The sequence below is a fragment of the Pseudomassariella vexata genome (genome assembly GCF_002105095.1).
Source record: "Pseudomassariella vexata strain CBS 129021 chromosome Unknown BCR38scaffold_10, whole genome shotgun sequence".
NCBI lineage: Eukaryota > Fungi > Ascomycota > Sordariomycetes > Amphisphaeriales > Pseudomassariaceae > Pseudomassariella > Pseudomassariella vexata.
The window spans coordinates 745,654-769,732 of record NW_024467965.1 but is presented as its reverse complement, the minus strand read 5'-3'; the positions used below and the strand labels follow the sequence as shown (position 1 = coordinate 769,732).

General features: G+C 50.5%; 5 protein-coding genes across 5 annotated transcripts; 2 read left to right on the top strand and 3 right to left on the bottom strand.

The window, feature by feature from the left end:
• Positions 1-33: 33 nt before the first annotated feature.
• On the bottom strand, positions 34-1,306 carry BCR38DRAFT_347445 (arginase family protein; the record flags this gene model as incomplete). The annotated part of the gene is made up of 3 exons (XM_040856344.1): positions 34-252; positions 315-773; positions 833-1,306. The coding sequence occupies 3 exons, from the start codon at positions 1,304-1,306 to the stop codon at positions 34-36; spliced, it is 1,152 nt and encodes a 383-aa protein (XP_040713489.1).
• A 1,203-nt stretch (positions 1,307-2,509) lies between these two features.
• BCR38DRAFT_487162 (uncharacterized protein) lies at positions 2,510-2,861 on the top strand (the record flags this gene model as incomplete). Its single annotated transcript, XM_040864121.1, has 2 exons — positions 2,510-2,579; positions 2,668-2,861. 2 exons carry the CDS (start codon positions 2,510-2,512, stop codon positions 2,859-2,861), a joined length of 264 nt encoding a protein of 87 aa, XP_040713488.1.
• A 1,383-nt stretch (positions 2,862-4,244) lies between these two features.
• On the top strand, positions 4,245-6,182 carry BCR38DRAFT_487161 (regulator of chromosome condensation 1/beta-lactamase-inhibitor protein II; the record flags this gene model as incomplete). The annotated part of the gene is made up of 2 exons (XM_040864120.1): positions 4,245-5,877; positions 5,935-6,182. The coding sequence occupies 2 exons, from the start codon at positions 4,245-4,247 to the stop codon at positions 6,180-6,182; spliced, it is 1,881 nt and encodes a 626-aa protein (XP_040713487.1).
• A 1,897-nt stretch (positions 6,183-8,079) lies between these two features.
• BCR38DRAFT_459302 (MFS sugar transporter-like protein) lies at positions 8,080-10,150 on the bottom strand (the record flags this gene model as incomplete). Its single annotated transcript, XM_040862267.1, has 6 exons — positions 8,080-8,672; positions 8,733-8,914; positions 9,127-9,690; positions 9,744-9,831; positions 9,894-10,031; positions 10,099-10,150. The coding sequence occupies 6 exons, from the start codon at positions 10,148-10,150 to the stop codon at positions 8,080-8,082; spliced, it is 1,617 nt and encodes a 538-aa protein (XP_040713486.1).
• A 3,207-nt stretch (positions 10,151-13,357) lies between these two features.
• BCR38DRAFT_347391 (uncharacterized protein) lies at positions 13,358-15,759 on the bottom strand (the record flags this gene model as incomplete). Its single annotated transcript, XM_040856342.1, has 3 exons — positions 13,358-13,672; positions 13,724-14,426; positions 14,480-15,759. 3 exons carry the CDS (start codon positions 15,757-15,759, stop codon positions 13,358-13,360), a joined length of 2,298 nt encoding a protein of 765 aa, XP_040713485.1.
• Between the last annotated feature and the right edge of the window lie 8,320 nt (positions 15,760-24,079).

Here is a 24,079-nt window from a genome sequence, read left to right as displayed (position 1 = left end):
TTTCTGCAACATCACCAATGAGAGCCGCGGCCTTCAGGCAACAACAGGGACGTCCACCATCAACATAACCAAGCTGCGCGCTATATCAGCGGCAGCAAGGCATGTGGTCTCGCCATTATTATCGTACACTGGGGCCACTTCCACGACATCGGCACCGACAACTTTCATCCCAGACAGGCCATCAATTATTGTGAGAAGCTCTCGTGTCGACCAGCCACCCGGCTGAGCGGTACCAGTCGCGGGGGCGAAGGCCTAGAGACGGTTGTGGGTTAGCAAACAGGGGTTGGCTTGCCATACAAGCCAGAACAACTTACCGGATCCAACACATCAATATCTACTGTGATGTACACCCTCCCATCTCCAACTCTGTCCTTCAGCCGCTTGATAATACCCTTCGTACCAAATTCGTCAAGATCTCTCGCAGTGACAATGTCAAACCCGCAATGCACGTCGTTATCGAGATCCCTTCGCCGCGTACCCAGCGGTGCGCGTATCCCAACATGGATAGACGAGTCGTTCGATATAAGACCCTCCTCGTGAGCAATATGCAGAAACGTCCCGTGGGTAACCGCAGCATAGTCTGTAATCCGTCCGCCCTTGACAGTAGGGTCCCATGTGTCGATGTGCGAGTCGAAATGAATCACATTAACTACTCCCCATCGCTCGTAAGTGGATCTTAATGCTGCCAGGGTGACTGTGTGATCACCACCCAGCATCAAGATTCTTGGAGTGGATGAGATGGACGCATTGTTGGCCAAACGGCCAGAGGTTATCTTGACAAACGTCAGCCAAATACCTGTCTAAATTAACGAAATAATTCCATAAAGCTGACCTTGTGGGCTTTGACGAGCTGTTTCAGGGCCATGGTATTGTCGACAAACGTCAACGGCGCATCACCGCAATCAACGACCTTGGCCCAATCTTCAAGCGAGTTCCGGCCCGTGTAGATATCCCAGTTGTGCTTTTCCCGGATTCTGCGAGAACCATCACGGATCCCGTGGGGCCCAAAACGAGCTCCCGGTCTGTAGCTTGTTGCCGTGTCAAAAGGGGCCCCCAGGATAGCGATGTCGTACTTGTCGATTTCATCGTCCGTCTTGGATGAGAAGCAGGGAATGTAAGGCAGGTGGGCGAAGGACACCAGTCCACCCATGGCATCCGTAGTCAGGTCCACATCATCGTCACTAGTTTCTAGTCGGAATGTTGCTTGCTGGCTGTGCTGTTGACTAATAGCCGCGACTGGTGGAAAAACGATCACGTGGGCATGGCTGAGTCCTGCAAGGAGTGAAATTGAAACAAGAAACAGCATATTTCACTCGCCAAGGCTGATTACAGTTATAACACTGAGTTCATATAGCAAATTGAAAGACAACATGTGAATAGGTTTTGAAGTTCTCTATATGCTCCTCAGTGCAAGCTTATTGAAAGCTCAATGGGGAAGGTCTTAAGCAATGATCCTTATCAATCCGATCCGGCCGCTTTTTAGATAAGGCCGTACTCTAGAAGTCTCCGATGGATCAGAGCCGATATATTTATGCCGAGCTTAATCATGAGACAAATTATGAGAATAAATATGAATGGTTCAACAAGTAAGCAGGATTGGTTCGATTTCTGTCTCACCTGCGGCGAATTGAATGAGTTTGTTGCCCAGACAAAGGAATAAATATATTCAGCATAAGCTAGGAGTGTACTGCAGAGACATGGATGGCTAGTGTCCAGATGCGAGGGATTCGCAATCGTGACATTGATTAAATAGGGAAGAGAATGAGGATGCTCAAGTTTCTGAAGAGGATTTCCAAGCGTGCAAAGGAGTGTGGTTAGACCAATTCTATGGATGACCAATTCTATGGATGTCCAAGAGGTGAGGTATGGAGGTCAAGCTCGTTTGGGTCCCTGACCTGGCAGGGCCTGAGAAGTAAGTAACTGAACTTGGTCCCTTGACGCAGGATTTCCCGAGATCAAGTGGGAGCAGAAGAGGATTTCGGCACTTGGTCGTGTGATAACAGCTCATTGGACTGACGATTTGCGGTTGGCGACTGTATCGTACGATGATTACGATCCAATAGCCAGTGAGAGAGCCAGCATTACCAGATTTTCGTCGCCGTGGGCCGGCTGTTCTCATATACTTCCCAGGTTGGGTGGATCGATCCGTGCCATGCCTGCCGTAGATCGATATACTGCATAATCATACTAGATTTGATTGGCCGGTGCCTGGCCTCTCTTCTCCCCACAACCAATCACAGGACAGACAATGCAGATGACCACAACTGGACGACATTCCAAAGGCCTGGACTCTGGCAACGGTGATGTCAATTTGCTACTGTTCCTGCCTACATAAAACGCGTCGTTTCTCACGAAGACCAGAGATAACAACACATCTTCGCATTCCACACCAAAATCGCATAACCACTGCGACCACTCAGAATCACCTCTGCTTTCTCATCCATCATTCCACCATTCCGCCCGAGTCGACCCCTTCCTCACTACACTTGCACCTTCCACACCAGTAACAATGGCAATCCAAGTTACCAAAGCAACCTCTACCTGCTGCGGCAAGGCTGCTGGTGGGGAATGCGTCTGCGGTAAGCTTCCACCGTCCACGCACAGTTCACAGTGCCATCGTCATTCATTTTGGGATCATCTTAGCTAATATTTCTTGCTCATCATTAGCCAAGGAAGCCAAATGCTCCTGCGGAAAGCAAGCCGCACTCAACTGCACCTGCGACAAGGCACAGACTGAGAACAATGTCACTGGAGCCCGATGCCAGTGTGGAGCAAGACCAGCAGGAGCCTGCACCTGTGGCAGCGCAGGAAGCGCCTCTGGCTCCAATGCCAACGAGATCGACTTCACAACCAAGAAATAAAGATGGTCAAGGTCGTATTTGCAGTCCACCCTAGAATGGGCGCCAGCAGGTACCACTTTGGGGCTGGTTGATACAGATTTTGGACTGGCTTACCATCCCCATACGGTGGCTTGTTTGGGTGTTATGGACGCTCTTCTGGAACTTGGGCCAACACTTTCATAACCAACCTACGACGTATCCACCGACGTTCATGGAGTTTGTTGATTCTCTCTACAACTTCGTCATACCTCCTACCATACGACTTGCAACTCGGGTTTGGGCTTGGATTCGTGACAAAGGCGGCTCGTTCAACCAACCAAAGATCGAGGAACCTGCAACCGACGCCAATGACAACGAGCCACATGATGAGACGCAACACACCGAAATTGAGCAAGACGACAGTTGGATGGATGACTCCAGCGTCCCGGTGCGATTTGATGGTCAACGGGGCAAAGAGGAGAAGACGCAAAATCGGTGCAAGGGGAAGAAAAAAGGGAAGCGATAGCCCGTGAGACGCATCATGCTTTCGGTCAGCATGGGTCGGGCAGTTAGGGCGATTTGGCCCGTACAGTCATGGTGATACCAGCGTCACAATGAAACATTCTAGAAACCTGATCATCACCGTATCCAGATGCAAAGTGTGACCAACAGCACTTTCTGTTTTGTTTGGCGAAAATCGTCGTATGACTCGTGACACTCGGCAATATGGCCAGACCCCGTCAATCAGCTTCTAGGCTGGCAACAAGGCGATTGATAAGCAACTGGAGACAGTTTTGACAGATCACATGAGCGCCCGAGGTCTCCACTCAGAATAAGTGACAATCATAAATCTGTCAACTTGAAAATGGACACACTGCCAGCATCACGATTTTCACCGCCTAGCCGTACTGCCGGGTAATCTAGGCGGTAGGAGCTCTCGCGAGCTCCTGTGGGGCGTCAACATTGGTTGGCTGATCCGGCAGTCCTCTAGAGAATGATCCTTGACCACCCCGAGGCGCGCTTGACCATTGTTGTCGTCACGTCCCGACTTGCGCAGCCATTTTTTTTTCCGCACGTAAAATAATCAGCAGATTTCCATCCCTCGCCTCTTTCACCCTGCATCTTCCCTCATTGGGTCACCTTGATCGCGAAATCAACCCACCTGTTCTCGTCTATTGTTTGCGAATCTTACAAAGCCTGAGATCGAATCCTGTTTCGAGACCCAAACCAGCACCCTGTCCCAAGATCACGTCGCGCTCACCTACGCATCAGCCTACAACGGACCATTTTGTCGCGCTTTCAGCGATTTCTATCAACCACACAATACCATCCACCTACTTGCTAAAACGCCCCTTCATCACATCAATTGACTCTCCCCCATCATCAGACACGTTGTCGAGTTGTCGCGACATCTCACAACACACAATGCCTCCTCGCAAAGCTACCACCGCCGCAAAGGCCGGCACGACCGTGAAACCGCCCTCCAAAAGCAGTGTGACCAAGTCGACTGCAGTAGCCAAGAAGACAGCTGCCCCTTCGAGAGCATCCAAATCGCGGAAGGCTTCAGCCACCAAAGAGCCGGAAGCCGACTCGGATGATGCGCCTGAAGAGCTTGACGAGGTAGAAGAAGACGACGAAGTTGATGAAGTCGAACCACCCAAGACTAAGAAGCCTGCGGCGAAAGCAGCTACCAAGAAGGCCGCGCCGGCTCCCAAGAAATCGGCCAGACAAGCTGCGATAACTAACGGCACAGCCGCGACTAAAGACGACACAAGCGATGTTGCGGCGAAAAAGCCTTCTAAGAGCGCGCCCAAGAAGCAGGTCGCCAAGATCAATGGTTCCAAGCGCAAGGCACCTGAAGAGTCTCCTGACGAGGACTTGGAAGCTGCGCAAATTGAAAGACCTGCGAAAAAGCCAAGGGCCATGGCCGCTGCAAAGAAGACTGCTGGGCCCGCTGGGCCCAAGCTTGGAAACCCCATCAATGAGATCCCAACCCAAAAGCTGGATGTCTTTGTCTTCGGGGAAGGCTCATCGGGAGAACTTGGTCTCGGAAGCAGTAAGTTCGAGGGCAAGAAACCCATCGACGTCAAGCGACCGCGAATCAACCACAATCTCGCCGCTGAGACTGTTGGTGCCGTCCAAGTGGCCTGCGGCGGCATGCACGCCATCGCGCTGACTCACGACAACCGAATTCTCACCTGGGGCGTCAACGATGACAAGGCCCTTGGCCGTGACACCGCCTGGGACGGCGGCACCCGGGATGTGGATGACGAGGATTCTGATGATGACGACGATGACTCCGGGCTGAATCCGCATGAGAGCACACCTGGTGAAGTTGACATGACATCCTTCACCCCTGGCACCAAGATTGTACAGGTCGCCGCAACCGACTCGGCCTCCTTTGTGCTCACCGAAGATGGATATGTGTACGGATGGGGCACATTTAGGGGCTCCGATGGAATCATCGGCTTCAGCGACGAGGTTCGCGTTCAGCCAACGCCAATTCGTATACCCGATTTGAAGAACATCAGCCGTCTTGCGTGTGGCTCCAATCACGTTCTCGCCATGGACAAGGATGGCAAGGTGCTCACTTGGGGCAGCGGTGGCCAGTACCAACTCGGCCGAAAGCCAATCTCACGTCACGGAGGACCTCTTGCTGGTCTGAAGCCAGAAGCTTGCGGTCGCTTCACCAAAAGACACCATGCGGTAGACATTGCTGCCGGTTCCTACCACAGCTTCTACCTCGACAATAACGGCAAAGTCTGGGCCTGGGGCCTCAACAACTACTCGCAGACCGGACACACCGACGATACAGGCAAAGATGATGCCATGGTCCTGCTGCCCAAGGTTGTCGACTCGCTGCGCGAAAAGAGCGTGGCTCGCCTTGCTGGCGGTGAGCATCACTCTGTTGCTGCCACTGAGGATGGTGAGCTGCTTACTTGGGGTCGCGTGGACGGTCACCAAGTCGGCCATGCATCAAACCTGTTCACCGAGGACAATGCTGTCTTTGACGAGTCTGGCAAGCCTAGAATTCTCACAGAGCCTACTATTGTAGAAGGTATTTCTTTTTCTCACGCTTTGTCACTTATTGATCATAATGCTAATTCTATCACAGGTATCAAAGCTATGTTTATCGCCGCCGGCACTGACACAAGCTTCGCTCTGGATGACGATGGCAAGGTCTACTCCTGGGGTTTCTCAGCCAACTACCAGACAGGCCAAGGTACCACTGACGATATAGAAATTCCAACTTTGATCGACAACACTGCCGTCCGTGGTCGCAAGCTTGTTTGGGCTGGTGCTGGTGGACAATACTCCATCGTCGCTGCCGTACACGGAGACAATGTCCCCAACGGCCATTAGTTCCGTACAACAGCGTCATTTCTGCTGACTGGCCAAGAACACCACGCAGGTATCGAGTGGCCAGATCAATGGAGTGTTCCATGAGAGCTCAACTTGTACCAATATTTGCTTTTGATTGTTCGCCTGGTTTGCATGGATGACGAGATGCTTGCAAATATCGCATGGATAAGCGGCACGATGACAAAGCGTATTGGAATGGTCAGACAGCACAAACGGAGTTACTCAGCAAGCAAGCGGGTGCAGATTCAATTCTATATCTGAGTTCTGGAATGGCATAGCGGTATATTTTGTAATAGTTGTAGCCTGCGCATCATGGTTTGGCGTCAATGGATGTTTTGCTTTGGGTCTTGACACCTGGATTTTTCAACTACCGACATGCTCTGTGACTTAGCCATTCCCCATGCCAGTAGCACATCTTCAACCGCATGTGCTCTAGGGTCGCTTCCTTGTGCGCAGCATCTGCTTTGGGGTCATACCATGGGCATCATAGTGAGTGGCATACTTGCCATGTGGATCACGGGAGCTTTATCGAGGTATGGCATCCTATACTTTTGGGGTCACGGTGCCAGGGGTTCCGTATGAAGGTTTGGAGGAAGATGGGTTTCCCTTGTAGAACTGAATCACTGCTATTGGCGACTTCGCCAGTGCACCTCGATAGGAGTTGGCTCATATCACGGTGATACCGCCGAGGTGTGGACTTCGAGCTGTTCATGCTTACTTACAACGGAGAAAATCCATACATGGGAAACAGATGACTTCCAAGCCTAAATGTTTCTCACGTAGCTAACCCATAAATGAAACGCAATATGCTTGGGGTTCTGTTTGGGGCTCAGCTCAGAGCTGTCACTAGGCGAGTGAAGTTACGACTAGAATGACTGTCTTCACCCCTCATAGGGGCAGAGGTTCCTAGTGTCTCCTTTTCTTCTATTTTTGTCGTTTCGTCCTTTTCCTTCTTCTCCTTGATGCATTTGTGAATGTGTCTTGTTGCTTTCACCACCTCAGGCTCGAGGAAGGCTCCTCCGATAACACCTTCAGCTGTCAAATTATTTTGCCCTTTAGGCATGTGGCAAAGTGAAAAGTGCAGTTGTGTACAATGGCTCTTCGGAAACTGGCAATTGTACGGTTTCTTTGGTACTTATACGGGGCACAGATTTCGAGTTTCTGCGTCGGGGCATTCTTCTTCCTGCTTCATGGTCTGGACCGTCTGGGACTTAGACCATCAGTCATCAATTTCTTTCTCCATCCACTAGTAACAATAATAGCGTCTTCAACCACAATCATACCCATGAAGCCGACACGTGGTTTAACCGTCGACGCTGCGCGCAGGGTTGTGGCGGACTGCCCACAGCCAAGGGCAACATCACGGCCTACGACCAAACGGGTACTTTGGCCCGGGGCCGCGACGGAGGTCTAGACGGGGCCAGCGACCAACTGACCCGCATCCGGGCCAACACCGCCGTGGGAGGCAGCCAAGTCCCGGGAACCAACGGTCCTGGCAGTGGCGGCAGTGTCTCCAACTTCATAATCCATCGTTGGCGTGCTAAAGGCTGTCTGGGTTGCCATTGTTTGAAGGAAGCGAACAGCGCTATCAATGTTCTCATTATGGAGTGCGACAGGCTATCATGTCTGTAAATATGAGAATGCATTCTCTTTGGCATTGACAGGAAAATCCAGAATAAATCTTTTCAAGACAGATGATATATGGAATTTCAGGTATATCCTAAAACGAACGTGGCAAGCCATGAATATAGTGGGAACACGTCAACTTCAACAAACATATCGAAAAGTGTGGTATCATGAGCGCGCCTTATCCAAGATCCAAACACTGCAACAATTTAACACTTCCCCGTCCCCGCCCCTTGCCCCTGAAATAAACTGATATGGTGCATCGAGTTGCCTACTGAGCCTTGGTCTCCGTCTCCATCTCCTTCTCGGACGTCGTCGCCGCCGGGGTAGCCGCAGCAGCCGCACCGCGATCACCAACTGGCACATCAATCTTAACATTTCCCGCCTCGATATCCTTAGCCAGCTGATCGAGTCGACTCTCCTTCTTATGCGTCTTCCAAGCGGGGCGTCCAGAGTCAAACACATCATCCATTTCCTCGAGAGTGTACCCTTTGGTCTCGGGAGCGAGCAGGGACATGTGAATGAACGCGGCGCCGTTGAAAGCGGCAAAGATCATGTACATTTTCCAGTTGATGTTCCACAGCAGGGGTGGGACACCAAATGCAAGAATCATGTTCCAGAACCAGTTGGCCGCGGTCGAGAGCGAGACGGCCTTCGCTCGTACCTTACTGGGGAAGATCTCGGCTGGATAAGTCCAGGAGGTGGGACCCCAGGTCGTGGCGAAGGTGGCAACAAAGAGGTAGGAGCAGGCCACGATGCCCGACGAAACGGACTTCTTGTTGTACACAATCCAGGTGATGGCCGAGTTCTCCTCATTCCTGATTGGCGGGACGTTGGGCTGGCCATGGACGGCTTGAAGGGCACCTGGGGTTGGTGTTAGTGGTTATGGAGCATTTTGAAGAAAGTTCTTGGGTAAACTCGAACCTGAAATAAACAGGAAAGTCATCATTAAGAAGGAGCCGACGATCAAGGCGGGGCGACGTCCAAACTTGTCGAGGTAGAGGATGGCAGGTAAAGTAAGAACAACGTTGATGACGTATTGGATCGATGCAGTTGCGAGGGGCGAGGCGATGTTCGCACCTTGCATTATGTAAACAATGTAGTACCTGCAACACTCCGTATCAGCAATTACTACGCCTGGATCGTCTAAGGAGCCTCGTTGTGTTCTCTCGTAAGTAGACGAGTCCTGTCTTAACTCCTAAAACACAACATATAGGGCAGCAATGAACTCGAAGGGTCGACTAACATCATAATGTTCATCCCTGTTGTTCGAATCGATCAGCATCGTACATGGCACACAATCAGGGGCTGGTATCACCTACCACAAAGCTGTGACCACATCTGGATACTCATGCCTAGGACAACCCGCCTGAAGATGCGGGGCTTGACGAGAGCCGCGAAACTGGAAACGGCTTCTTCACGCTCGAAACGCAGGGCGTCTTCGATTTCCTGGTACTCGGCGAGCACTTTGGGATGGTTGACATCGCCGTTGCCATGCAAATGCGCAAGCACCTTGATGGCATCCTCCCACCGATCCTTGGACGCCAGCCAGCGCGGGCTGTAAGGGAAAAAGAACAGACCAACCAGGAGAATGAAAGCGGGGACCATCTGGACACCCCAGGGGATGCGGAAAGCCGACGTGGGCTGGTTGGGATCGTTGGAGCCGCCGCCCACTTGAGCCGCACCGTACTGGATGAAGAATTGAATCAGGATACCCCAAGTGATGGCCCACTGCTGGAGAGAGACCACACGGCCTCGAATTTCCTTGGGCGCGATCTCAGACTGGTAGACGGGGACGATGGCGGAAGCAATGCCGACACAGAGTCCGGCAATGACTCGGCCTGCACAGAGCATGCCAACATTTTGAGCGGCGCATTGGATACTGCATTTCATCAGAGGAGTCCTGCGAACGAGTTTCGGGGAAGAGCAACGTACATAGAGCCGATGATCCAGATGACACAGGAAACCTGAATGGCAACCTTCCTAGACCACCTGTCGGCAATGAAGGAGCTTAGAAGTGATCCTAAGCGAAAATGTCAGGACATAAATGCGCCTCGAAGGCCCCCTCAAATCGCATCGACTCACCCACAAGAGAACCAGCAGGCATAGAGGCAGTAATGCCTCCCTGACGGTATGAGACAGGGTTGTCAAAGTATCGGATATAAGCCTGAGTCCCGAGGACACCGCTCATAGAGCTGATATCGAAACCGAACAGGCCGCCACCTCAGATGGATTAGCTACCATGACCACTGAATTTTCCATCAGAAGAAAAGGATAGCGTGATGCTCACCAATGGCGGCAAACCCGCAAATCAAGTAGATGTTCGAAACCGTGTACGGCATTGTCGCGGTATTGGGCCCCCAGGAGGGAGACGATCAACGGTTATATCAGGGGTCTGACCCTCAATGTAAACACACAAGCGAGCCGTTCTAAGTGGGGAATCCGCTCTGCCACATGCAGCCGATGACTATGCAGATAGTAGAAAGTCAAATTCGACGGCGACCGCGAGGGTGGGAAAGCAAGACGTAAATACATAGCCGCACACGCGGTACCCTTCTCCCGTCGATATAAGAAGGTAAGTAGTACAGCATGTGACTGATCCCGATGGTACGGCGTGAGGGTTTGACAAGGGGGGGTTGTCAGGTTGACTGGACTAGCAAGGAAGGAAGGGATATAAAAGGCGCGGCGGGGTTATTAGCTGGTTACCCCAGATGGTGACCTTGCAGGTAGGCTTGGCTCCCATCACGAGTCTTGCTCCTCGAATCCACGCGAGTTGTTTTCCTATTCGCCAGGCCACCTCCTCATGGGAAGCTGGTGGGACGCCTGCGTCTGCAAGCTGGAATTCTAAAGCTTGTAGTCTTTTTTTCGCTGGGAACGATCGACCGAGAGGTTTGTGTTGCTTTTTCGGGAAAGTGGTCGCCTCCCTCTCCTCGTAGCTGTTGGGCGCTGGTGCTTCCCATAGGATTTGGTTTCAAACAAACAAGCTTGTATCACAACCATCCCAAGTGACGGTGCAACCGCAGATAGCCACTTCCCCGTACGAACACCAAATAGCGCGCGACCTCCGCAGGTGACAGAAGCAAAAGATGCCGTAAGTTCTGCCTGGAAGCTTATTCGATCCTTAGCAACCGCGTCTAGGCCTCGAATGCATGGAGGGCTTGGACAGGCAGCCAATGGGGTGTTCGGCTTATATTATGTATTGCTCACCCAGTACCGAAGCAATACATGCCAGAACGACAGGTAGTCAACGGCGTGGCCTGCCATGAAGGCACAAAAGCTTTCGTGGTAGTGTTCGTCGACTCTTCCTGATTGATTCTGCCGGGAAGACCTTGCTGCGCATTTCTATGGGGGCCACATGATGCATTCAGCTTTAATCGAGCTCCAACCTGGGCTGTTATTCCTTTCAGTCCGTCTGCTCCGGCTTTTCAACGGTACTCCCAGTTCGAACTTCAAGAGACATGCGGTACAATTGTTTTGGGTGAACTGCGCTCAATTACAGAGAAATTTGGTCGGTGAATTAGCCCGACCTGAAGGCTCTGCATGCAATTTGAGGTAGAAGGACGTCCGTCAGCTGCCGTGACACGCAACACGCAACACGCATGAGCCGGAAGCCACAAGCTGGTTCAATCCGACATGGGATTTGTACGAACTTTCGAATCCTGCACCAAAACTTGACCGAAATAGCGCCGTCTCACGGTTCTAGAATGGGGTGAGCTGTCAGATGTGATGTCGTCTTGTTGGTCGGTGAAGTACGTGCCTGGGAATGATTTGAAGGGGTTTGGGGATCATCAAATCGGCACAATCACTGCGCTGCGCATTTGGCTAGCTCGCTCCCCCGCACAATACCCTTGGTCAGACGGGTGGTGCACCCACAAACCCCAAGCCCCTACAACCTTTAATTCCACTACCGGCCCCCAAAGTGGACAAGGGTGCGGAATCTGATGGTCGTGGAGAGCTATATGTGAGTACACCTCTTCCGGCATCTCCAATGTTAGCCTGTGAAATGCCCCACGTCTAGAACAACCGTGACATATAAGTATATGCAAGATATCAAGTAGCTAAATGTGCAGAGTTCCTGTGTGGAAGGGTTTTGGTCCGTCGAAACCAGTGGGACGTAGGAGAAGAGGCTTAGTATTGTGGGACAGTACACACGCTAAAATTAGAGATGTCGGAGGTGTATTTCGTATGAGGTACATGTCGTTTGAAAATTCTTGATGAGACTGGTGGCCAGCAGCAGAGTCCAAGGAATAGGATCATGGTGAAACAGAGGTCAGAGAGACGCAGATGGCCAGGAAAGGCACATCCCCGGCGATCACGAAAATCGGCTTGATCGGCTCGTAGCCATGGCCGTCGGATTACGTCGCACAAACAAAAATTCATAATATTAGAGTGGTGTGACGAACGGAATAATTGGTTACGTCCAATGCTGAGTCTGGGCCAGTCGCATTCCCGAACGCCTTGCTGCTGAGGGTCATTGTACAACAAGGAGACGCTCCTAATTCGTCGGTAGGCGATGCGCTCGCTGTTGACAAATCGCCCGACGGCAGGGGTTCCGAGCTGGACAACGCATGCTGGCAGACGTTTGTTGACATGTTAGCACGTGAGATGGGGATGCATGCGGTGCGAAAGGCTAATGTCCCAGTCAGGGTCCCAAGATAGTGGTTCAGTAAATATTCTGTGCGTTGTGTTCTCGACCGGTCGATCTGGAAGCAACCCTCCACTCTAATATCCTCTCTACATCCAGGAAGATCCCAGTATGCAGTGAGAAAACGGTGGTGTTTGGAGACACGATGCGACTGCGACTTGACTCACTGCGAGCAGGTTTGCAATTGCAAGTCCACACATTGCAGTCGATCGAATGAGCAATTAAGCATATCCGTCCTATGATGTTAGCGGGGACGTGCGACTCAGCGCCTCTTGAGAACGCGAGTGCCACCTGTAACCATGAAAATGTGTAATCTATAGCCATCGGGTCAGCTCGATCAGTCAGTCACGGGTGTCCACTCCACTGGAGATGGATGCTGAACAAGGAGAAGGGCTGTAAAAGTAAGTCTCGATTGATTCCCTTGCCACTCGGCTGTTGCCACGACACTTCGCATGGCGTCTCAGAGCAAGGGGAATAGATGCCAGGGAGAAGCCAATGACGGTGTCTCCCTTCTATGCTACACGCGACCGCCAGTGCACGAGATGTAAACGCGGCAGGAATAAAATGCAATACAATGCGAGTAAGCAAGCGTAATGGGTATCATGATGAATGCCGTCCGTCAGTCCGAAAACGCCGTGGGTCATTCGATGCCGTTTCCGTCCTTTTCCGTTTATAACTCTTGTCCCGTTGTGTATTTCGTTGAGGCTAATCGTTTCGCCAGCATCACCCATGCTATTGGGTATTGGGCGATAACAAAGGTTTTTGCTTTTGGCTTGAAACCGCATGCGGAGCGGAATTCTCCTGGTGCCCCGGAGGGCAGCAACATCATCATTGTTATTGCCAACATAGGATGGACCTTACTGCCGGGGATTCCCGTGTCGAGTCGTTACCAAATGATCCTGTCCTAGTAAGATCCCTTATGGCTCAGACTGGGAAGCCCAGCGCCTCTGTCAAGCGACCGGAGGTATTCTCGTTGGGTTCGGAAGGTGGAGTAATCCCCGGCGAAGAGAGTGGCAAGGATTGTGTTATATCCGTGGACCTTCCTCTCCGTGCGAGAGAGCTCGCTCATCCTTTGCTGCAGAGTGTCGTAAGCCTTGGAGAAGTTGTCACTGATGCTGGGGAAGTTCTTCGAGCCACCAGAGATATCGTTCCGGGGATTATTGGGGTCAATGATGGACAGGCGATCCATGTTCTTGTATACAAGACTGTCGACGTCGTTCTTATTGTTGTTAGCAGAAATCGATACGGAGTCGGGAAATGGACAACGTACCTTATTGACTTGACCAGGAGGCTCCATGCGTATGGCGACCGTCTCATACCTAAACTCCTTGCCGTAGTAGTGGAAGAACTGGAGCAGGATTTGACCCAGGTGGTGTTCGGGTACCATAGTTCGGCTTTGCACTTCTGGCAGTTGATTGAGCAAGTTAACTACCAAGCAGATGACTGAGAATCCGCCAATGCCACCATTAACAGGTTCGTTCATCCCTCGCATGCAGAGAAAGTGCTTGATGACAGAAACCAGAATTGGCATTGCTGGGTACATTTCCTTCCACTTCAGGAATGTCTGTATGGCTCTCACGCCATCGGTGTTCTCAAAAGAGATGTCAACCTTGAGCCCGGTGCCTAAGTCACAATACTTCAGCAAGGGAACTTTGGCACCTGTGATGCATTCAAACTGGTTCTCCCACGCTACTTTGAAGCCTTGAAGGAACGATCGCAAGGCGAAGATATGGTTCTTAGTTGCAAACACCGGCTTTCCTCCATTGAGGAATCGCCTGGAACAAATCACGAGATCCATATCAGCAGTTGGCAGGTACAGGTCAGACATGAACGAGCCAAAGGCGAGAACAGTAGCATCAGACCATTTGCGTTTGACAAGGGCGTTAAGATTGTCAACCATCTCTTGGCGCATTCGATGCTCAAAGTCACGAGGTCGAACATACTCATGAAAGTCAATGAGTTCTTTGTGCAACCTGGGATGGTCAGTATTGGTCGGCTGATGTGAACTGGATGTGATTAAACTCACCGGACAGCGGGAATAGGATCTTCAGAGTGGTCATTTTCAGCCCATGGACAGGGGTCCTCATCCTTCCGAGGTCGCCAGATAGGCACGATGGCACCGCCAACAGGCATCTTGTTGACTTTTGGAAGCAGCGCATGCGGAAGTTTGATCTGATCGTCGTGGGTGCGCTTTCGGTTGCCGAGGGAAGTGGAAGGTGTCAGGTCGACGGACTTCTTCACGGGCGGAAACTTGGATGATGAAGAATTGAGATCGTGAACCTGGGTGGTGTTAGATTTGGGGCCATCAAGGGGCGTGTTGATTTTGCTCTGATGAGACAAAGCTGGACGTGGCGGAAGAGCGGATAAACCAGCCCGGGGTCCTGTGGGTGCGTTAGAAACAGCAAGGCTGTTGCTTGCCTGGTGTTTAGGAATGTGGCTTTCTTCGTCAGAAAAATCGCAAGAAATAAAATCCGCAGCTTCCTTTGAAGCAGAAGTCTTGGATTCTGGCTCGACTCGCGCTTTGCGAATAAGCTGCACGACGTCCACCTTTTTACGCGTCGTCTCATCAGGCGGAGGAAGTGCAGTGTACGGGTCTGGATTTGACCACTTTGGCGGCTGATCAAGGTTGGATGTGTTGGATGTCAGACGCACACGCTTGTTTGCGGGCTCTGCAGTGTCTGATGCTGAATCGGCACCACTAATGTCCATAGCAGCATCGGCATCATCTGAGAGGTCATCAACGTCGCGATATCTGGCTTTTCCTGTCCTGTCCCCTAGCATCACTTCTGCCTCTTCATCATGCTTCTGGTGCAAGATGGCACGGTCGGCAGCCTTGGGAGGACGGTAAGGTGCACGCGCTCCACCGCGACGCGGGTTCGAGCCTTGGTAACCACCTCTATTATGGCGACCAGCGTTGCCGTGCGGTGGCTGTTGGGGTCGGTACGAGTCAAATCGATCTCCACGATCGCCTCGACCAGATGGCCTGTAGGACTCGTAGCTACCTTCAACTCCGGCGGGACGCTCTACGCGGAAGTTGAAGTCACCCTGGGGAGGACGAATGTCGTCGCGCTGATCACGGTTATCGCGGCGACCATAGTCTTGGGTTTGTTGTCTACGCAAGTCAGAGAAGGGTCCACGAAAGCCGTGATCACCGCGCTGCTCTGGAAGGTAGCGATCGCTATTGCGACCATCGTTCCACTGCTGGGGTGACGGCGGCGGAGGTCCATACGACTGGTACGAGTCGTAGCTTGGATATCCATTGCCGTTTCGCGGCTGTTGGCCGCCTGACGGCCTATAACGCGACATGGCAGCGTGTCGGCGACGAGAAGGGGAATAGTTGGGTAGTAGGAGTGGCTGTTGGTGATATGCATATGAAGTTGGCAAGAGGAACCGAGCGCGTTCAATTTTCAAGGTCGAGTTAGTTCTATTAATGCGCCTGCCGAAGCTTTGCCGGGCCAATGACGCAACACGACTGGTCCTTGCATTTCGAAAGAAAACAGTATGGCAGATTCAAGGCGAAGACCCAAACGGCTTGTTGCCCTTCACTAATTGCTGAAGGATTATCATTGTAGGATAGTAATTGCCTTTGCAGCGATCATCTGGTATTTATACTAGCTCTGAAAAGTTATAGTAGCATATCGGATTCAAGTTTGTGCCTGAAGGTTAACGTCCCACACCCACATCCGGGACACACCCACATGTGGGACACTCAAAAATGCCTCATTAACACAGCTAGCCTCTAACTTCAACCTCTTTTTTCTTTACCAATATCGATTCAATCGTTACTAAATTTTTACGTACGTCTTCTTTACACTAATATGAGTCAATATACCGAAGATGATATTTATCGAGCTCTTCAAGCAATAGCTACCGGTCAAAGCCTCCGAAAAGCAGCATATGAGCATTGTCACGACCTGGGTTGCATCGCATTGGTAGAGACCTCGATTAGGTGCTATCGACGAAGATTCTACTCTAAGGAGCGAAGGAAAGAAGATGACAACTTAGGTTTGAGGGAGCGCGACTAAGTCGTCCACGCTTGGCGGGGCTCCTACAAGGGTTATGATTGGCTTCCCATCTGGCACTGCCATGGCAGGTGTTCCAGCTGTAAGTCACCTGGTTGTAGTGAGTCTGCGAGGGTTGACCTTCACAAGCATGGTGTCCCAAGGTCTACTCTTTCACGACGGATTCAGGGAGCCCAGTCAAGAGATATAGCCTTCGCTGACTACCAGAGGCTCTCTCCAGCCAAGGAATCTCATCTGGCTGAATGGTTCGAATCCAGGCTGCCCTAGGCCTCCCACAACCCATCAAAAGCTCAAAGACTTCGCCGAGCGTATCCTACAGATCCACGGAGATACCGAACCACTTGGAAAGAACTGGGCCCAGGCTTTTATCAAGAGGAACCCTTCAGTCAAGGTCCAGAGAAGCAGAGCTATCGATTCCCAGCGTATTAATGGAGCCTCAGCTAATGTGATCAGGCAATGGTTCAAATACCTCGCTATCCCTGAGATCAAAGCTATTAAGGCCTCGAATCGATACAATATGGATGAGACAGGTATTCTAGAAGGTAGAGAATCAAATGGTCTTGTTCTAGGATCATCTGAGACTCGGTCTATACGGAAGAAACAGCCTGGATCTCGAGCTTGGACATCTCTTATAGAGTGTATCTCTGCGACTGGTACTGCACTACCCCCACTTGTGATATACAAGGGGAAGTCTGTCCAGCAGCAGTGGTTTCCTCTGGACATGACTCCATACGAAGCCTGGAGGTTTACAGCAACAGAGAATGGGTGGACGTCAGACTCTACGGCTATTGAGTAGCTACAAAAGATCTTTATTCCTTTGACTCAATCAGAGGACCCTGAAGAGACTAACCTAGGTTACTTATCCTAGATGGGCATAGTAGCCACGAAACGACAGAGTTTATGTACCTCTGCTTCATAAACAAGATACACTTGCTTTTCTTGCCGCCACACACATCCCACGTTCTCCAGCCTCTCGATCAGTCGGTCTTTGGACCCCTAAAGGCAGCCTATAAGAAGGAGCTTGGTTACCTTGACCGATGGGATACTACTACTGTCGTAGGGAAGAGAAACTTTCTCCTCTGCTATAGAAAGGCACGTCTAGCAGCATTGACCGCTAAGAACATTATCAGTGGATGGAAATATACTGGTCTCTGGCCTTCGAGCATAGCTAGACCCCTTATGAGCCCCCTTCTCCTTGAGAATACGTCAGCACCAATCAGACAGCCTAGTCAGGCTTGCAAAGGGTACTCTGATAGTAAGGGTAGTCAGGACTGGGCGTAGAGACATCAGCAGTAGCCTGGTCAACGCCTAAGAGGAGAGATGAGCTCCAAGGTCAACTCAGTTTATTCAGCAAGCTTGATAGTGATCCAAATACCCAGCGGCTACTCTTTCGGAAAGTTTAAAAGGGCTTTAATGAGAAGGACTACCAATTAGCTGTCGCACAGCGAAAGATTGAGGCAATAGAGGCAGAGCTTGAGGCTAGTAGGGCGAGGAAGCGGAGGAAGATCAAGATGAGCCCTAATTCGAAGTTTACTAATATCAAGGCTATTCGGAAGGCTTAAATCGATGCTGGTGAAATTGAGGATAGTACAGATGAGTCTAGCGAGTCTGAAAACCCTAGTGACGGTGAAAGCTGTATTGTAGTCGCATTAGAATAAGTGTAAAAAAAGGTTGAAGTTAACGTGAATGTACACCGAGCTGGCCACTTTCATGCGCCAACGCGACCGGCCAACTTAATGTTTGATTTTCTCAACAACCAATTATGGCAAAGTCATACAACGAAGCAGACTTAATGCTAGCCCTTCAAGCTCTCAAAAATGACCAAAAACTTAGTCTCCGACAAGCGGCAAAAACGTACCAAGTCCCCCGAAGCACCCTCCAAACGCGTAAAAACGCGTCCGAGGCGCTGTGGTATTTGCAACGGGACTGGGCATAATGCGCGAACTTGTAAGATCGCATTGCCATCTTCTGGAGAGGAAGATTCAGAGTAGTTTCAATTGATTTACGGCGTTGTGGTTTTACTATCGTAAAATTTCTATGCGAGGTTATGTAAGGGTGGCCAGCTCGGTGTACATTCATGTTAATGGTTATAATATACAGTGTCATTTTTAGGGCGTCCCACATGTGGGGGTGTCCCGGATGTAGGTGTGGGACGTTAATTGTGAAATCTTGTTAGTCTATTGCCCTATGCTTAACTGAGTACTGGTCTACTTTACACAAGTAAGCAATTGTGTTTAGCGGTGCACTGTCGGAATCCAAGTCTGAGGGGCTGTATTGGTACTATGATGGTGCGTAAGGGACCAATTCCAAGTTGGCCCTGAGGGATCCCTAAATAAAATAATATTAAATACGCCGTAGGTGTTAACCCTCGGTACCTCTACAAGTACTCCCTTAAGGGGCTATAGATGATATAGCGGGCCCTTAAGCCGCGTCGGGCGGTTATACAGGTAAACTTGTAGCCAAACGACTACTAAACCTCCTGTCCCTCCCTAAGTCTGTGCTACAACCCCTGCCTGAACTACCGATAAGTGTGGTAATGTGGCACTTAAATTCGTCCTCAGGGGTGGGATGCTGCTGATGTGCAGAAGATGCTCGACTATTTTTTGTCGCGACAAGTCGTAGTATCTGCTAATTGGGGTTCTCGTCGAGCGTATACATCTCAACCATACGCTCAAGTGGATAGACCGTAACGTGGTCTAGACGCTCGCAAGAATCGCGGCGAGGGGGCGTGCTGCGCGCCTTCTATCGTGAGGGGACGGGTTCGCCGACGAGCGTTATCGGATAGGCGAGGTCCGATAAGGGGCCGGATTAACGATTCGAATTCTGGACCGGCTGTCGAGTTATATTCCGCCGACGTAGTGCTTGACGGTCGACTGGCTAGGATGCTCGTAATCCTAAACTGCACCAATCTCCCTATTATCGCTAGGTAGGCGAAGTCAACAAGGTGGGCAGCGCGCCGTAAGGGTTGACTAAACCCCCTTGTGTGTCAGCTGCAGGATTCGAACCCGCGACTCGTCACCGACCCAAGTGGGCGAGGCTCAAATCGGGACTTATCTACCAGCGAAGTGACCATCCCTAAATATACAACGCGTGCCTGCCAGTCTCGTACCCCGAACACCTGAGGCCACAAATTCCCACATGCCCAGCTATTGTACTAAGTCTATCATGAAATTCTATGTTGGTATTTTTTTGGCGTGCCCAGCTCGCCTTCGCCTGTCTCGAAGAAAGGCTTCCACAACTGAGTCAATTGCCTCACCAGGTACTCCAGGGTTGGGGCTTCGCAATCCCGCCAACAAATACAACGTTCGTCATCGCCCATATAGGCCCTGATTTTGCCTGGGTAATTTCGTCAACAAGTTTCTCGTAATCAAATCCTACTCTAGCACCAGAGGATGAACCTCTTGAGTCTTCGCAATAACCCGAGGCCGCTATGCGGTTCACGTACCCGAGCCTGTGAGGCCCAATGCGACTTTTCATATCGGCAGCTAAGCCAGATTTTATTTATGATCTCTGAGAGTGTCGATCTGCATTATCAGATAAGATCCACGAGTCCATCATTGCAGCTGTTTCAGACCGCAGCCCATTCGATATTGGCCTCACGAGTTTACCTACCCACACTGCCTAGGCCAGAACCAATGAAGAGACCCGGCATATGACCCTTCGGTGACGGTTAGAGCCGGCTCATATTTCCAAACTTGCTACTGGGTGAGAGCTTGAGGCTCTCCTTTCACACCTCTACACTCCTCTGGGTGCCAGTGTTGCCCAGCCACATTTGAAATATGCTTGTTGACCACAATGGAACTTGCGCTACAATGTCATTGCCAAATTCCATTAACGCCTCAAGTAGGGCTTCGAAGAGACTATATAATCCAAGCTTACTCTATGTCGACATTTTACGACCTGAGCATCACTTACCTGACGTGAACCTCAACTCATAAAGTATGTGACGACATTCCAGGTAGAACTTTCATGATGATGCCAGGGGTGTCCCCTCGTAGACACCCTCTATAGTCGACAATGTATAAATAGGCTTCTGTGACCCGCTCTCTCGAGGAGGGGCAGCGATTAACTTGTCGGTATCGAATCCCCTACACTACACTGCTGGTACTTACCTGGTGACTGGCAACCGACTTCTCTCTAGCACTCTTGTCCTTCACTCTGTCCTTGAAAACCCATGACAGTAGCATCCAGAACGAAGTGTTGTCTCCTAAATGGGTAAACAGGGGTTGGACTTTCCAGGGAGCTATCCTCGAGCGACGACGCCTCGTCTTTACCGAAGAGCAAATCTACTTTGAGTGCGAGGAAATGCGTCTATGTGAAGCTAGTCCAGATGATCATCCTGAAATCTTAAATGGTTCCAATTTTCCGCTCCTTGGATCTTGACCCGCGAGCAACTGCCGACAGCGAGTATCAAACACTGCTTCAAGCCATCGAGGCTTACACCCGAAGAATTCTACATTTCAATAGCGATGCTATCAATACTCTGGCAGGCGACTTTCAGCCCTATTGGGCAGTCGAAGAAAGCATCGACAATATCGTGGGAATACCCTTAGTCTCGCTCGAGGTGTTGGAAATACTCGGCTGAGATCCACGTTGTTTGCCACGATGTGTTGCTGAGCTTGGGACGACAAGCTTTACGTATGCTCTTGGTTGGGAACACACGTCCAGTTGCTGGTAGGACAGCCCACCTCGGCGGCGCAATATATTTATATCATAGGGTTGGGCCGAATGGGAAGGCGCCGTCAGGTTTGACCAGTAGGTTGTACGACTGCAGAATTTGAATCACATTCACGATATTAAACTCGAACTTAAGAGTAGCTAAGTTGTTTAGTATCGAGAACTGTTTCGGACTCTCACAGGAAACAGCATATCAAGCCAACAGCTCTCATTTTCTAGTCTTCCTGCGTGCCGCTCAACCTGCTCACCCTGCGTTACATCGGATTCACATTCAAGTGGCGGGTGTGCGGGTTCTCTGCCACGCTTTCTCCAAGTTCGGGGGCTAGATCAACAGATCGCTTCTTCGAAGAACTGTAAACCCAGGCGAATTACGGTCAGTCTCAACGTGTTCTATTCGATTTTTAGCAGCACAGACCGGCCATTCTTACCAACAGGTTCAAGGTTGTCTTGCTTGGGGGCGATGTCTTCCACGCATCGGGTCTTTCGGAGCACAGTGTTCTGCTTCTCTTGCACACTGATCCTTCTGGGTCTCCTAAAAGGATTAGGCGGATTAGGGTAGAGTGCAGACTTGAAACTTTGAAAGAGCTTGTACTTTCTAGCCTTGAAAAGGCTGAGATGCCGATAGGAGAAAACATTCCGCATCATCTAATGCGCCGATACGGGTTGCTTAGCCTTCTCACACCCAAGGACGAATTCATTCAATGCAGCATGCACTCGACAGATGGTTGTCTCCGTGCGGGATGTTCTGCAGAGGACTGATTACGTTTTCAAGTCATTTGTATTTTTCCTTTTCTTCTCTTTACATATCTGTACTAATATGACTCCTTTCGAACGACTTTCATTCTTGTCTGACTGCCCCAACGCACCCTGCAACTTTGAATGAAGATCTTGAGAAGGTATAGTATATCGTGTCTCAACCTGCATGCAGATTCGTCTTTAGCGCCCAAATGTACCAGATCTTTGAGCTAGTCTAGCAAACACTACGGTTACGGCCAGTGCCCATTAGTTCACCCCTGGATCAAGTGAATACCACGGTCGATGCAGTAATTTTCCAAATGCAGAATTGCAAAAGAGCTTCAGTCCATTAGGCCCGCCATATATCTCAAAGGGCTTTCAAACTCACTTTTGATCTCACCAATTAAGGTGTTGGCTCAATTGCTTGAATAAAATCTTCCCAAGCCCGTATTTTAATGCACGCCTAACAGCAGGTACGGCAATAACAGCCAGATCAACGGCTTCATCAACACATACAGAAGTTACGCCAATAGGTAGCCAATCTGCAAGCCGAAGTTTGGTCACTTCAAGTCTGTCAGCCCCATATTCCGCGCCGCCAACTTTATCAACGCCACCCACAGCCCCAGTCACACCGGTCAAGCCATCGCGAATAACCTCATCAGCGGAATCAAGCCCACAGCCGCAACGCCAAAGACCTAGCTTCAAGTTTAAGAAGCCGTCCGCGAAAGCTCGCCAACCAGTCCCCCGCCAAGACGCTATAATCGCTGTCAAAAATCCTTTAAGTCGAGAAACCAGCTGTTTCACCACTTTCGATCAAGTGGCACCCACTACCGCAGCCGATCCACTACGTCAAGTGCTCGCAGCCGCCGGCCGTCAAGGTCCCCTTCAAAAGCCCCTTCATCACGTCTCTTTGGTACCCGCACCCAACGGTCGTCCAGATCCCTTCGATCCCGATCCCTTTCATCCAGCCCATCGTCGTTGCCTTCCGATCGTACGATTCCCCGCACTGAGTGCGGCAAAGCGAATACATCGACAAGAGCACTGCCCCGAACGCAGTCAAAGGTACCAGTATCGGTAGCCCCGTTACAGCAGCTGGCGACATTGATGCAGCAGTACTTTGGCCTGTCAATCAAGTTGAAGCCTTCGGAGCCTGGTTAACCGAGCTTTCCTAATACACACATTTTATCCCTATATGCACTCGCATCCCTAATAGAACGTTTAAACTCGATATTTAAGAAATGAACTTAATAGTATTGCCCTAGATATTTCCTAGGCAGTTGAGCATAATTAAAATAAAGTGTTTAGTAAGTGGATTGTGACGAGGCAGAGATATTGCAAGTACGAATCAAGGTTACGATATCAGTCTACCTCTGTTAACGAATAGTAAACTGAAGAAAGAGAGAGATAAAGTTACAAGCACAGGTCTCCGTTCTTCTATTATAAGGGGAACGGGTGTATAAGGGTGGCACAGCCCATACCGGGGTGTCCCTGCTCATCGTTCAGATGGCAGGCGTCAGATTATTAGCGATTAAAGAGGTATAAGATAAGCGTAGGAAGCGAAAAAGGCTAATATAGCCCTAGTAATGGCTAGATATTAACGCTTAAGAAAGCCGTTACCCAAAAAGAGGGCTCGTACAAGCCTAGAGAAGAAACCGGCATCTGAAATACTCGTTTGGCTTGTCAGGTTAATAATGCAGTTGTCTCATCTTATTAAGGCCTCTTCAATATGGGGTTTCATTAAAGATGGTGGTCAACGCGGATAGGTGACTTGCGTCGAAAATCAGATCTATGTCTGTCTGTATATCTGCGTGGGCTTCACATTTCATCTCTTCAGTGGCCATTCTGCCGAGTCATGCTCCTGGACACTGATCTCGCTTCTCACCCATATGACTCCAGTATGTTTATAATTTGACCCCACCATCTCTTCGCCACTGCTACTGAGCCCCCTGGTATGTGTCTTTGCCGGCTTTGCTAAGCCTGACTCCATTTTGGAATGGGAAATTTCTGAATCACGTAGGGAGGAAGGTCCGGCCACCTTCTGGTCGCACATGGTGAACTGTGGTAACTCGTTCGTATTTGGTTCCGGTTGCTTGCTGTAGGTATTGGTCGTTCCTCGTGTCATGAGGTATAAAGGTCGCAAGGTAGGAACGCCGATGCAAACCATGGCAACAGCGATTTCGGCCCCGGCCCAG